General features: G+C 40.2%; 1 protein-coding gene across 2 annotated transcripts in view; it reads left to right on the plus strand.

Moving 5' to 3' along the window:
• The window catches only part of baz1b (bromodomain adjacent to zinc finger domain, 1B), a 95,139-nt gene that overhangs the window by 16,081 nt on the left and 64,220 nt on the right, over positions 1–14,838 (plus strand). The window contains exons 6-7 of one of the 2 annotated variants that reach the window (XM_043718704.1): positions 2,411–2,608; positions 2,962–2,988. In XM_043718704.1, the coding sequence (XP_043574639.1) occupies positions 2,411–2,608; positions 2,962–2,988 (225 nt within the window). The remainder of the gene's footprint in view (positions 1–2,410; positions 2,609–2,961; positions 2,989–14,838) is intronic. The other variant, XM_043718706.1, reaches the window with a different exon arrangement.

Below are 14,838 nucleotides of genomic sequence, written 5' to 3' on the forward strand. Positions count from 1 at the left end.
TACTTTGGCCAGTTATCAAACTGACCAGTTCGATAACCTTGTTTATTTCAGCTTTTCAACCAAAAGTACCTATTAACCAAGTTTTTTAATAAACATAATAGTAGGTTTATTGTCCACAAAAAAAGTACAAAATGAAATGCCATATTTGCTTAACATATACAGCTAATAATATAGAAGCAAAAATGCTCATCTCTAAAGATTCCCAAAGTACACACAAACACAAACTCTTCAGGGATAGAGACAAAAAATGCAGCGATTGATCTTTGAAAAAAAATCATTGATCAGTGGATTCTTGAATGTGCAGGATGTTCTGGAGCCCGTTGTTCTGATGTTCTCGCATCTGAAAAGTTACTAATCAGATATGGCTGTCTCTGAAGTATTGTAGACAAAATTTGCACAGGAAAAAGAAATCTTGAGATGTCTGTCTGTTTTCTCTTTTAAAGAAACAAATATGTTTCACCCTGAACTGATGTCGGAGAGTTTTCTTTTCTTTTGAGAAACAGCTGAGCTGTTTTTTATAACAGGATTCCCACCAACTCAGATGCTTCTCAACTGGCTTCTCTCCAACTCCGCTGGATAAAAGAATAGGTCCAAGCCAGTCAATATTCAATAAAAGCCCAGCCGATTCAATGATAGAGCAAGTCATTAATACTAGTAATGTGATCTCTCGAAAGACTTTATTCTAAAATCAATTTAATCACCTCTTAAAGAAACCACTCCAGGTCTGTTTACAAAACTTGAAATAAACTGAGAAGAAAAATTTTAAAAGGACCTGAATGGCAACTTTTTCACACAGGGTGGTTCGTATGTGAAATGAACGGCCAGAGAAAGTAGTTGATGCAGGTACAATTAGAACGTTTAAAAGAAACTTGAATAGGTACATGGACAGGAAAGGTTTGGAGGGATATGAGTGAAACACAGGCAAATGGGACTAGGTTTAGTTTGGGAAATTTGGTTAGCATGGACGAGTTGGAAGGAAGGGTCTGTTTCTGTGTTGTATGACTATAAATCAATTTTTCGCAATCCTTCAAATCCCAAGTCCTCCCAGCAATGAGTCTTAGCAACACCACTCATCAGATTGCTGAAATGAAGCAAAATTTAAATTAACATTATTTTCTCACTGAAAAGCTCAGTGTCATTGTGTGAATTTACACAACGGTCAACAGTCTTCCAAACCTTTTCTACATGACTACTCTGCCAGTGTGAACTAGAAATATTACCAGATCATATGCTAACCATTATCTTGATACCTAAACTAACTTGTTTTCCTTTAAATGAGGAGTCAGTGCATTGCTTTCAGCAGTTGGCCCTGGGTAACTGCTTCACGCACCACCCCTACTCATTACTACAACTACCTATCAAGGGCTCTCGGTGGTGTTGTATTATTCACATTGCTGGATTAACAGAGATTAGTTTTGGCCTGGAACCAAACTTAATTCTTCTTCTTTATAATGTAGTATTGATCATTGCACTGATGTTTTTGCCAGCATCTTATCTTTCACGCTACATCTTCCTTAACTGGAAAACATAAAAAAGTGTATCTTGCACAAAGTTCAGTTCAGCTCTTAACTCAGTGTCTGCTGCCCTACAATGGCTCCATGTCAGTAAAGATTCTGTTTTAAACACTCATCCTTATTTGTTAAAACTTTTCAGAATTATAACTGTCCCCGTCTCTACTTCAGCCCTCTGGGATCTTTAGGGTTATCTAATTCTGACATATTGTGGATTCCTGATTTTAATTGCTTCATCGTTAACTGACAGGATCTTGAATTCTGGAATTCCTTAAACTATTTGGCTTCTCTGCTCCATTATCCTTTTAAAACACTTCTCAGAATCTTCCATTTTATGTTTTTTCAGTGCTTTGCCTGGTATCTTCTTGTAAGGAATTATCAAATTTTGCTTGATAAACTCTTGTGAAGTGCCTTAGGTTAGTTTACAGCATTAAAGGTACACTGTAAGTGCACTATTGCACAGGGTAAAAACAATGACTGCAATGCTGTAAACCAGATTCTGGATTAGTGGTGCTGGAAGAGCACAGCAGTTCAGGCAGCATCCAAGAGCTGGAAGTTTGGAACTAGGGTGAGGTGGGGGAAGGGGAAATGAGGAAACTGTTGAAGTCCACATTGATGCCCTGGGGTTGAAGTGTTCTGAGGCAGAAGATGAGGCGTCTGGCGGTGAGGGAGTGGCGGTGAAGGAGGCCCAGGACCTCCATGTCCTCGGCAGAGTGGGATTGCACATTTGGCTGATTTGATTAAGTAACTTGATTTGATTGGTTAGTTCATTTTACTGATTCCAGTATTGTTTTGATTTGTATACTTTGCAAGATCATCTGGTGTGGGGTTTGAGGAAAATGTGGACCTTAATTAAATTTTAATTTTAGTAAAGGGAGTCCTTTTTCTTGTTACTATAGATAATTAGTAATGTACCAGTCGAAAGTCTCATCCGATCAGAAAGGCCGCCAAACAAGGAAATCTTGCGCTATTTCATCAGACACAATTCCATGCGAATGGGGATGGGAGAAAACGCACCCTGGGTGGTGGAAGATGCACTCGTGCAGAAATATGCGCTACCCAGTAAATTCAGTGACTTCCTGCTGTCTCCGTATAAGGTAATTTTATTGTATTTCTTGAAACATTTTCTGCTTGAACTAATGTTATCTTTCACCTGTGGTACTGAGACTGTGTGTAATGCCGTACCTTTCATTGTGACTAAAAGGAATTCTGCATAGCGTAGGAATCAAAGCAGAAAGGTTCTGGTTTGTATGATTTTTATTTAATGCTGGTCAAACCATTTGAATAGCATTTAAGTACTAGGTGGGAGTGGACTGAGTAGACAGGCAGGATGAAAGTTTTTTTTTGCTTGGACTGATGTTTTATAATTTTGCAATCAATAATTTCTCAGACTGATCCCAGTACAGCAGTGGTTGGGATGTTAATGTGAATTTCTTGATAATTAATGCAGCTTCCTAAATGGACTGAAGATGATGAGGTAAGGTGCCTACGTCATCTTGATCTGCATGACTCATTGTGCTATTAGTGATGGCTGTGTGTCTGTTTGGAGTATGGCTGTCCCTTCAAATGTTTACTTGTATTATTTGCTGCTGTCCTGTCATGGGTTTGCAAGGATAAAGATTCTTTTAAAGTGTTAATGAAATGTTTCATTGTGAGTTAACATCATTTTTGAACCAGTAGTTCTTGGGGGGGAAAAGATGAGGCATTTTAACAAGCTCGCCCACCAATGTTCTGGACTCAAAGAAAGTCCATATGTGAGCTTAGTGAATTGGTGCATTTGCTTATTCTCTATATTTTCCATCCAAGCATTTATCAATTGAGGTTTTTTTTCTGAACTGTTGAGAATTTTTTTTTGTATTCTGCACTCTGTTATTTCCAATAATTGAAGAATGGATTCGTCTAGAAATAGAGTTTAATCCAACTTCCAAAAACAAGCAAAACTGAAAATTCTTTTCGAGGCTAATTAATTAATTTTTCCACAGTTTTAAAGGGCCTATAGAGTCCAGAGGCAGTATATTCCTGGTAGGGTGAAAGGAAAGGCTGGTAGGTATAGAGAATGCTAGATGACTAAAGAAATTGAGGGTTTGGTAAAGAAAAAGACGGAAATATATGTAAGGTATAGACAGGATAGATCAAGTGAATCCTCGGAAGAGTATAAAGGCAGTCGGAGTACACTTAAGAGGGAAATCAGGAGGGCAAAAAGGGGACATGAAGTAGCTTTGGCAAATAGAGTTAAGGAGAATCCAAAGAGTTTTTACAAATACGTTAAGGACAAAAGGGTAACTAGGGAGAGAATAGGGCCCCTCAAAGATCGCAAGGTGTCCTTTGTGTGGAGCCGCAGGAGTTGGGGGAGATACTAAACGAGTATTTGCATCAGTGCTTACTGCGGCGAAGGACGTGGAAGGTATGGAATGTAGGGAAATAGATGGTGACATCTTGAAAAATGTCCATATTACAGAGGAGGAAGTACTGGTGTCTTGAAACACATAAAAGTGGATAAATCCCTAGGATCTGATCAGGTGTACTCAAGAACTCTGTGGGAAGCTAGGGAAGTGATTGCTGGGCCTCTTGCTGAGATATTTGTATAATCAATAGTCACAGGTGAGGTGCCAGAAGACTGGAGGATGGCTAACGTGGTGCTACTATTTAAGAAAGGTGGTAAGGACAAGCCAGGGAACTATAGACCAGTGAGTCTGACTTCGGTGGTGGGCATGTTGTTGGAGGGAGTCCTGAGGGACAGGATGTACATGTATTTGGAAAGGCAAGGACTGCTTAGGGATAGTCAACAGCTCACAAACTTGACTGAGTTTTTTTGAAGAAGTAACAAAGAAGATTGATGAGGGCAGAGTGGTATACGTGATCTATATGGATTTCAGTAAGGCGTTTCCCTTTGGGAGACAGATTAGCTAGGTTAGATCTCCTGGAATACAGGGAGAACTAGCCATTTGGATACAGAACTAGCTCAGAGGTAGAAGACAGAGGGTGGTGTCGGACGGTTGTTTTTCAGAGTGGAAACCTGTGACCATTGGAGTGCCACAAGGATCTGTGCTGGGTCCACTACTTTTCATCATTTATATAAATTATTTGTATGTGAGCTTAAGAGGTATAGTGAGTAAGTTTGCAGATGACACTAAAATTGGAGGTGTAGTGGACAGCGAAGAATGTTACCTCAGATTACAAAATGGGATCTTGATCAGATGGGTCAGTGGACTGAGGAGTGATAGATGGAATTTAATTTAGATAAATGTGAGGGGCTGCATTTTGGGAAAGCTAATCTTAGCAGGACTTATACTCTTAATGGTAAGGTCCTAGGGAGTGTTGCTGAACAAAGAGACCTTGGAGTGCAGGTTCATAGCTCCTTGAAAGTAGAGTCGCAGGTAGATAGGATAGTGAAGGTGGCATTTGGTATGCTTTCTTTAGGGATAAACCACAAGCATTAGATTCCCCTCATCAACTGTGAGTTATATCCTCAATGAGCACCAGTCAATTTGTCAAACATGATCTTGTTTCGTAAATCCATGCTGATTCTGACTGCTGCCACTGACTTCCAAATGCTCAGCTTTTAAATCTTCCACAATGGACCCTTGTATTTTCCCTATTACTGAAGTCAGGCTGACTGGTCTATAATTCCCTCTTTTCTCTTTGTTTCCCTTTTAAATAGGGGGATCATTAGCAACCCTCAAATTTGTAGGAACTGTTCCACTATGGCTCTTAGAAGATGACTATTTCAGCAACCACTACATCTACAGCCACTTCCGTATCTACTTTTGTGATATAGATTATCAGGCCCTGGGAATTTATCGGCCTTCAAACCCACTAACTTCACTATTAATACTGATTTCCTTCAGTTTCTCCCTCTCACTAAACCCTGTGTTACCCAACATTTCTGATATGTTATTTATATCTTCATTTGTGTATGCAGAATAACTTTGGTTATCCAAACATTAATTATACGAATTTCGGGTTATCTGAACAAGATTTCAAGGTCCTGAAGTTTGAGATCGGAAACCAGACTATGTCAATACCTACAGAAACTCTCTTTCCAAGACACAGTGTCCACCAGTAAACTCAGCAAATTCTCTTCCACTCTGCCTCTGTCATTTATTTATTTCTGTTCATTTGTTCTTTCTCATCCAACAAGAATGGTAATGAACTATAAAATCATTTGTTGACATGCATTTATTTAACCAAAGTATTTGGTTTCGAAATTACCCACTACCGAAGCCGCTAAGAAATTGTCCTTGATCTGAAAATAATCTGCTGTACCAAGATTTATTGAAAAGATAACCATATACTTTCCATTGCGCTGAATGTGATTTTGCAGTAACATTTTTACCGAGTGGTTTTCATTTCGTAATGCATTAAAATGCTGATAAACTCTGCAGTGTAAATACCCTCTAGCAGGAAAGGATTTTGCAAATGGATTGTAGCTCTGCACATTCAGAAGTAGTTCTGCTGGTGAAATATTTTCACTTTTTCTTTTTGGGGACACCTAATTTCCATCGTTGTTGAGCAGTAGCACACTTGTTTGTGTTCAAAATGGGAAGCTAATTTCCAACGATGCAGGACAAATTCAATGTAGCATCTCTGTACTACTTATAAAAAATGTAATTAAAACTCTTTCAGAAAGTTTAGTGTAACACACATAGAGACCTAATGCTCGTGTTGTAGTACCTCAGACTATGTCTTGGTGTTAAAGGGATGGAGCTGCGTTTTTAAATATTCAAAGTTATCTGGAAAGCTCCGATTCACTTTAACCTTTCTTTAAAATGGTTCCATTTAACTCATGGAACAATTCGATCTATTTAACCATTTTCAAAATTATCTGCCATCATAAATGCCCTTGTTTTGATTTGATCAAGCTGACTGGTGCAACACATGAGTTGATGCTTCTGGCTGAGACTTTGTGTCACAGGATTCCATTTACACTTGAGAATGCTTCCTTTGTGTATGATCAGATCAGTTATCTGAACAATCAGTTATCAGAACAAAATACTCGCCGCCCATCTCATTCAGATAATCGCGTTGTTCTGTACAGAGCCAAAGTATGTATTTAATCAGTAAGTCATTTCTTTGTTTCCTCATTTCCCCACAAATCAGCAACTTATGAAAACCCATAAACTGGTTCATAGAGTCATAGAGATGTACAGCATGGAAACAGACCCTTCGGTCCAACCCGTCCATGCTGACCAGATATCCCGACCCAATCTAGTCCCACCTGCCAGCACCCGGCCCATATCCCTCCAAACCCTTCCTATTCATATACCTATCCAAATGTCTCTTAAATGTTGCAATTGTACCAGCCTCCACCACTTCCTCTGGCAACTCATTCCATACACGTACCACCCTCTGCGTGAAAAGGTTGCCCCTTAGGTCTCTTTTATATCTTTCCCCTCTCACCCTAAACCTATGGTTGAAACCATCCGTGCTGCAGCTTATCACTTCAAAAACAGAATGTAATTAACCTATATGATCATGCTGTGACTACTCCAGAAGAGGTAGGGTTTTAACCTAGACCTTCTGGCCCAGATGAAGGGACATGCCACTGGGTCACGAGACGTTTTACTTACCATTTCATAATCACACGTTCAGTCCACCTACTGTCCGCCCTTCATTTTGGCACTCCAAAGAGAAAAACCTTCTTAAGCAAAATGAGCATGCTGTGACATCCTTTGCATCATGATATGAAAAGTATGAGAAGTCTCTAATAAGTTATTTGTGACAAACCCAGAATGTTAAATAAAAAACTTTGAACTACATGGCAAGCATGATCCTTTGGAAAGAGTTTCAGGAAAATCCAGGGCCTTTACACAGTAAGCCACCCCTCCAATGCTAGGATCTTAGCATGAGCCGCTTCTGCACTTGTGCAGAGCCGAACTATGCTGCACATTACCAAGAAACATCCGCTCTACAGGTAAAGTGGCAGACTAACCACATTAAACTCAGTAAATCTGGAGACACTTCCTCGGCTGCAGAGATTTACATGTGCAAAATAATAAAAATAAATCTGATGCACCTCAAGGGGGGGTTAAATTAAAAGTTAAACTGGGGAACGTCAGGATAAAATATATCAACAAACATAAAACGAAAACAGTTTGGGAAGGATGAATTGCTGATGTTTTAGTGAAATTTATTACTGACAATAATTAACATCTGCTGAGGTTGTTTTCCACCTTCCATTAATTCTCTCTCCCATTCTTTCATTCTTTGCCCTTTGTTCTTTATGTTCAGACTCTTCTCTTTCTCTGTGTGCCTTCCATATACTTTTAAGTTGGACTTGTGCTGTCTTTCTTTCTCCATGCGTTTCCTCATTTCTCCAGGCACCTTCCAAGATGATTCAGAGGCCATATTCCTCCAGTAGCTTCCATTACATACCTTGTAGCCGCCTCTATCTCTGTCATCCCCTCCCCAGTCAGATTTGAAGTTCTACCCTCAGGCATTGATACAATTCTGTAGCCCTTTTGAAACAATCTGACCAACATTTGGTGACCCCCCCCCATTAGATCCCAAAATGGATCCCTTGACACCTGTTAATCCATCTTTGGGTCATTCACTTCATGTATTATCTTGGTAACTTGGGCGATCACTTTCCGTTGTGGAGAGGAACCAAACTCCAGCATTGAAGGTTCCTTGACTAAAAGTTCTGAAGAAACTTGGACCAAATATGGTAAAAGGTTACATAACATCTCTGGTAAAGATTAAAAGTCTCAATATGCTAAAGGTAATATAATGCCTCATTTACTCACCACAGTATCTGTCGATGAAAGTGGTTGGAGGCCGGTGTCCAGTGGTGTACCAAATTGATCAGTACTGGGTCCCTTATTGATCACAATTGATATAGATGAGAAAATGGGGGAATGCTAAATAAATTTGTGAATAAAACAAACGTTGGCCAAGTGGTTAACAGTGAGGAGGAAGTTTTAGGTTACAGGAAAATATAAACAGATTGGTCAGACAGGCAGATCAGTGGTAGGACAGTTGGAAGCTCCAAGGAACAAAGGGAACTTGGTTTGCTTGTCCACAGATGCCTGAAGGCTGCAAGATAAATTAATAGGGAGTTAAGAAGGCAAAGGCAGCACTTGCCTTTATCAGTTATGGCACAGATTATAAGAGCAGGGAGGTTATATTGGAGCTGTTCAAAACTTTGGTTAGGCCAAGCTGGGGTACTGTGTGCAGTTCTGCTTAGCTTACCATAGGAAAGATGTGATTGCAATTGGGGGAATGCAGAGAAGATTAGAACATAAAACACAGAACATTACAGCGCAGTACAGGCCTTTCAGCCCTCGATGTTGCGCCGACCTGTGAAGCTATTTTGAAGCCCATCTAACCTACACTATTCAGTTTTCTTTCATATGTTTATCCAATGACCATGTAAATGCCCTTAAAGTTGGCAAGTCTCCTACTGTTGCAGGCATTAATCAGAATGTTGCCTGAAATGAAGCATTTCAGCTATGAAGTGAAGCTGGATTGACTCGGGTTGTTTTCTTTAAAGCGGAGAAAACAAGGGAATACCTGATTGAGGTGGATAAGATAAGGTGTATAAGAGGCATTATCTGGGCTTAATTTAGAACCAGCAATACAGAAAAGACTTATCCTGTGCAGTAAGCTGTGAAAATTCGATAGGACAAGAACTTTACTTTTTAATTGAAAAGGAAGTGGCCACGGACATAGTTGATACATTGGTTTTAATTTTCAAATTCCCTTGATTCAGGGATGGTCCTACTAGATTGAAAGATGGCAAATATAATTCTTTTATTCAAACCGGGAGACCGAAAGCAGGAAACTATGGATAGTTAACTTAACATCTATCAGGAAAAATGTTCAAAGTTAGTATTAAAGAAGATATAGCTGAATACTTAGACAAGTAGAAGGTAATCAGGTTGAAGTAATGTGGTTTTGTGAAAGGGAAATTATGTTTGAACAATTTATTAGAGTTCTTTGAGGAGGTAGCGTGCTATGAATATTCTGCAGTTAGATTTCCAGAATACATTTGATCAGGTGCCAGGTCAAAGATTGTTGTGAAAAAGCCAAAGGTGTAAGGGTAACATATTGGCATGGATAGGAGATTGGCTGGCAATTAAGCAGCAGAGAATAAATTGATCTGTTCCAGGATGGCAAGATCAATAAAGAATGTGGTATCACAAGAATTGGTTTACAATTGTTAACTGTTTACAATTTGTAAATAACTCAGCTGAAACAATGAAAGGTGTGGTTACAGAATTTACTGATGACAGAAAAATTGGTAGAAAAATAAGTTGTGAAGAAGACAAGGAGACTACAAAAAGTTATAGATAGATTTTGTGAGTGAGCAATCATGTGGTAAGTGATATAAAAGACCATAATCTGTCTGTACAGGTTTCTTAAAATATTTAGGAAATGGTTTCAAGCATATTGTATGTTAATGATTGGTTCTAGATGATTGGAGCAGCTGTAATGTGTTTATTAGACCATAAGGCCATAAAATGGGTACAAGGGTAGGTCGTAAGCTCACACTGCCATTCAGTAGGATCGTGGCTGGTCCAACATTCCCCACCTTTCCTGCCCGTTCCCTGTAATGCTTGATTCCTCAACTGATCAAGAATCTATCTATCTCAGCATTAAATATACACAAGAACTCTACCTCTCGACTCTCTGTGGAAAAGAGTTCCAAAGACACTGAACCTGCTGAGAAAAGAAATGTCTCCTCATTTCAGTCTTAAATTGGCATCCCTCTATTGTGAGACTGTCCTTTAGTCCTAGACTTTCCTATGATGGGAAATGTCCTCTCAGCGTTAATGCTGTTAAGCCCATTAAGAATCCTATGAGTTTTAATGTGATGGATCACCTTTCATTCCTTGAAGCACCAATTGTTATGGACCAGACCAGAACCTTCCAAAAGTACATCAAGAAGATAGCTTAGACCCTAACTTCTATATATATTTAAAGGCAAGTGTAAGGTGCTGTGTTCCAGATGTGATTCAATTTGTCCACCACTAAGCTTTAGGCAAAACACACTTTATTCTTACGTCACAGTTAAAATACAAAAAAAATTGACATAATTTAATTCTATTGAACTCAACAAAATAATGTATTACTTAACCAATTGTTTCAAAATAGGCAGCATCCCATAAACATATCCTTGCCAAGGCAACTTAGTGAAACAGTTAAGGTTCTCATGTGCTGCCCCTCTCCAGTCCAGCAGAATGAAATACTGATATAAATAGTCTGCTTCTTTCTCTTTCTAAAAAGAAGCCTCTTGTCCAAGGCTGTAGCATCAGTGAACACAGGCTGTTAGCTTAGCAGCAATAGAAACGTTCTCACTAGCTGAAAGCAAAGCTAATTTTTTTTGGGTCTGTATGAGCCCTAACCTTGGCCACCCATGCTTCTTTTGACTAAATGAGAAAACAATACCAGAGAGAATTCACAAGCTGTTTACCAACTAACTGCCCATCTGAAGCAGACTCCCAGTGTTACATTGGCAACACCTCTGTGCAAGAGAATCAACACAGAACACATCTCGCTTAAAGGCACAGTATTGTCACATCAATGAGTAGAGTCCCAGCCTGTTTAACCTTCGGTCATAGGACAGTCTCCCCTTCCCCCTACGCCTCCCCAAACAAAAACTGGGGATCACCTGAATGAACAGTTTCTGAACTGCCTCCAATGAAATACTTTCTTTCCTTAGGTTTGAGCAATAGAGTACGCTGAATAGGCTGGTGCTGTTTTCCCTGGAGTGTTGGAGGCTGAGGGGTGACATTAAAGAAGTTTATAAAATCGTGAAGGGCATGGATAGGGTAAATATACATGGTCTTTTTCCTGGGGTGGGGGAGTCCAGAACTAGAGGGCATAGGTTTAGGATGAGAGGGGGAAAATTTAAAAGGGACCTAAGGGGAAACTTTTTAGCACAGAGGGTCTTGCATGTATGGCATGAACTACCTGAGGAAGTGGTGGAGGCTGGTTAATTGCAACATTTGAAAGACATCTGAATGAGTAGGTGGATAGGAAGGGTTTAGAGAGATATGGTCCAAGTGTTAGCAAATGGGATAAGATTCATTTAGGATATCTGGTCAATATGGATGAGTTGTACCAAAGGGTCTGTTTCCATGCTGTATATCTCTATGACTCTAAATAAAAGGAGCAAAACTGCTCACAATACTCCAGACATGATCTTACCACCACCTTGTAAAATTGCAGTAAGACCTGCCTACTCTTATACTCCAACCCCCTTGAAGTAAGGGCCAGTATTTCATTGGCTTTCCTGAGTACTTGCTGCACCTGTGTGCATACAATTTGATAGTAATAAAGTAAATGTATAAAGTAAGTGTAGGCCATTTGGCCCTTTGAGACTACTCCACCATTCATTAAGATCATGGCTGATCTATCCATTGTCTCAGCTCCTACCTGCATTATCCCCATAACCCTTAATTCTCCTACTGTGCAAAATCCAAACCAACTGTGCCTTGAAAATATTTAATCAAGCTGCTTCTATTGCTTCCTCGTGCAGAGAATTCCATTGATTCACTACTTTCTGGGAAAAGCAGTTCCTCCTCATGTCTGTCCTAAATCTATTCCCCCTAAACTTGAGACTGTGTACCCTAGTCCTCGTCTCACCCACCAGCAGAAAGTTGCCGCCTCTATCTTATCTATCACCTTTGTAATTTTATGTTTGTAGAAGATCTCCCCTCATTCTTCTAAATTGTAGCAAGTGAAACCCCAGGCGATTCAACCTTTCCTCATAGGGTAACCTTCTCATCTCTGTAATCAACCTGGTGAACCTCCAAAGCCAGTATTCTCATTCCTCAAGTAAGGAGGTCATAACTGAGCACATTACTCCAGGTGCGGCCTCACCAACACCTTTTACAATTTCAGCAGAACCGCCCTGCTCCAAATTCAATCCCTGTAACAATGAAAGCCAATATTCCGTTTGCCTACTTGATACCTGTTGCACCCGCAAATTAATGTTTAGCGATTCATATATGAGGACTTCTAAATCCCTCTGCACAATAGTATGCTGCAATCTTTCACCATTTAAATAATATTCTGACCCACTATTTTTACTTCCAAAGTGGATAACCTCACATTTACCAACATTGTACTCCATCTGCCAGACCCTTGCCCACTTAATGTATCTAAATCTCTCTGCATATCCCACATCCTCTGCACTGTTTGCCTTTCCACTCAATTTAGTGTCATCAACAAGCTTATAAACATTGCACTTGGTCTCCTCTTCCAAATCATTTATATAAATCATGAATAGCTATGGGCCCAACACCAACCCCTGCAGCATCCCACTCACCAGTGATCTCAACCAGAGAAACACCCATTTATGCCAACTCCCTGCTTTCTATTGGTTAACCAGTCCTCTATCCTTGCTAGTACATTCCATAACTGCATGCATTCTTATCTTATGGATGAGTATTTTATGCAGCACCTTATCAAATGCCTTCTGGAAATCCAAATATATAACATCCACCTGTTCCCTCCATCCGCCATGCTTGTTACCTCTTCAAAAAATGTCAGTAAGTTGTCAAATACAACCTTCCCTTCCTGGGTCCATGCTGTGTTTGCCCAATGGAACTGTTTCCATCCAGATGTCTCACTATTTCTTCTTTAATGATAGCCTCCAGCATTTTCTTGAATACAGATGTTAAGCTAACTAGCCTATGGTTAGCTGCCTTTTGCCTACATCCTTTTTTAAACAGTGGCGTGACATTTGCTGTCTTCCAGTCCGCCAGGACCTGTTCGGAGTCCAGTGAAGTTTGGTAAATTGCCACTAACACATCTACTATAACTTCTGCCATTTCTTTCAGCATGTTGGCATGCATTCCATCAGCACCAGGGACTTTGTCTACCTTTAGACCCTCAAACTTGCTTTCTCTGTTTCATGTATAAGTACTTCGAGGAGAAAGTGAGGACTGCAGATGCTGGAGATCAGAACTGAAAATGTGTTGCTGGAAAAGCGCAGCAGGTCAGGCAGCATCCAAGGAGCAGGAGAATCGACGTTTACTGCAGTGTGTTGTGGCCCTTTTGAACAGTGTCTTGATGCAACTTCTTTTGTTTGTGTTGGGGTGGTTGCTTTCATTGTTTAGGACTTGGTCTGTGTGTGTGGCTTTCCTGTATACCTTTGTGGTGAATTCTCCGTTCGGTGTTCTCTGTACCGTCACGTCTAGGAATGGGAATTGGTTGTCCTTTTCTTCCTTCTTCCTGAAGAAGGGCTCATGCCCGAAACGTCGATTCTCCTGCTCCTTGGGTGCTGCCTGACCTGCTGCGCTTTTCCAGCAACACATTTTCAGCTCATGTATAAGTACTCCCAAGTCTTTTTGTGTTGCAGCTTTCTGCAGTTTTTTTCTACATTTAAATAATATTTTGTTCTTTTAGTTTTCCCTTCAAAAATGAACAATAATACTCCATTTGCCAATTATTTGCCCACTTACTGAACCTATCAGTATCCCTGTAAACTTTAAATTCCTCTTGCAGCTTGCTTCTCCACCTATTTTAATTTACCTGCAAATTTGGAAACAGTACTTGCTTTCTCCCTCCAAGTCATTAATGTGTATTGTAAACAGTTGTGGTCCCAGCATCTGATCCCTGTAGAAACCCACTCGTCACAGGTTGTTAACCTGAAAAAGAACTGAAAGGTGAAATTGTCCATTTTGATTAGAATTTTTAAAAAATCTAAATGGTGAGAAATTGTGGTTCTTTGAGATACAGAGAGATCTGCATATCATTGTGCATGAATTCAAAGTCTGTGAGAAGATTTGTAGCTCGGGTGCTCGTTGTTGTGGTTCTGTTCGCCGAGCTGGGAATTTGTGTTGCGGACATTTCCTCAGTGCTTGGGAGTCTCCTGTGAAACGCTTCTGTGATCTTTCCTCCGGCATTTGTAGTGATTTGTACCTGCCACTTCGGGTTGTCAGTTCCAGCTGTCCACTGCAGTGGCCGGTATATTGGGTCCAGGTTGATGTGTTTATTGATTGAATCTGTGGATGAGTGTCATGCCTGTAGGAATTCCCTGGCTGTTCTCTGTTTGGCTTGTCCTATAATAGTAGTGTTGTCCCAGTCGAACTCGTGTTGCTTGTCATCTGATTGTGTGGCTACTAAGGATAGCTGATCATGTCGTTTCGTGGCTAGTTGGTGTTCATGGATGCGGACCGTTAGCTGTCTTCCAGTTTGTCCTATGTCGTGTTTTGTGCAGTCCTTACATGGGATTTTGTACACTACATTGGTTTTGCTCATGCTAGGTATCGGGTCCTTTGTCCTGGTGAGTTGTTGTCTGAGAGTGGCTGTTGGTTTGTGTGCTATTATGAGTCCTAGTGGTCGCAGTAGTCTGGCTGTCAGTTCAGAAATGCTC

Source organism: Chiloscyllium plagiosum, chromosome 28 (genome assembly GCF_004010195.1).
Source record: "Chiloscyllium plagiosum isolate BGI_BamShark_2017 chromosome 28, ASM401019v2, whole genome shotgun sequence".
Classification (NCBI taxonomy): Eukaryota; Metazoa; Chordata; class Chondrichthyes; order Orectolobiformes; family Hemiscylliidae; genus Chiloscyllium; species Chiloscyllium plagiosum.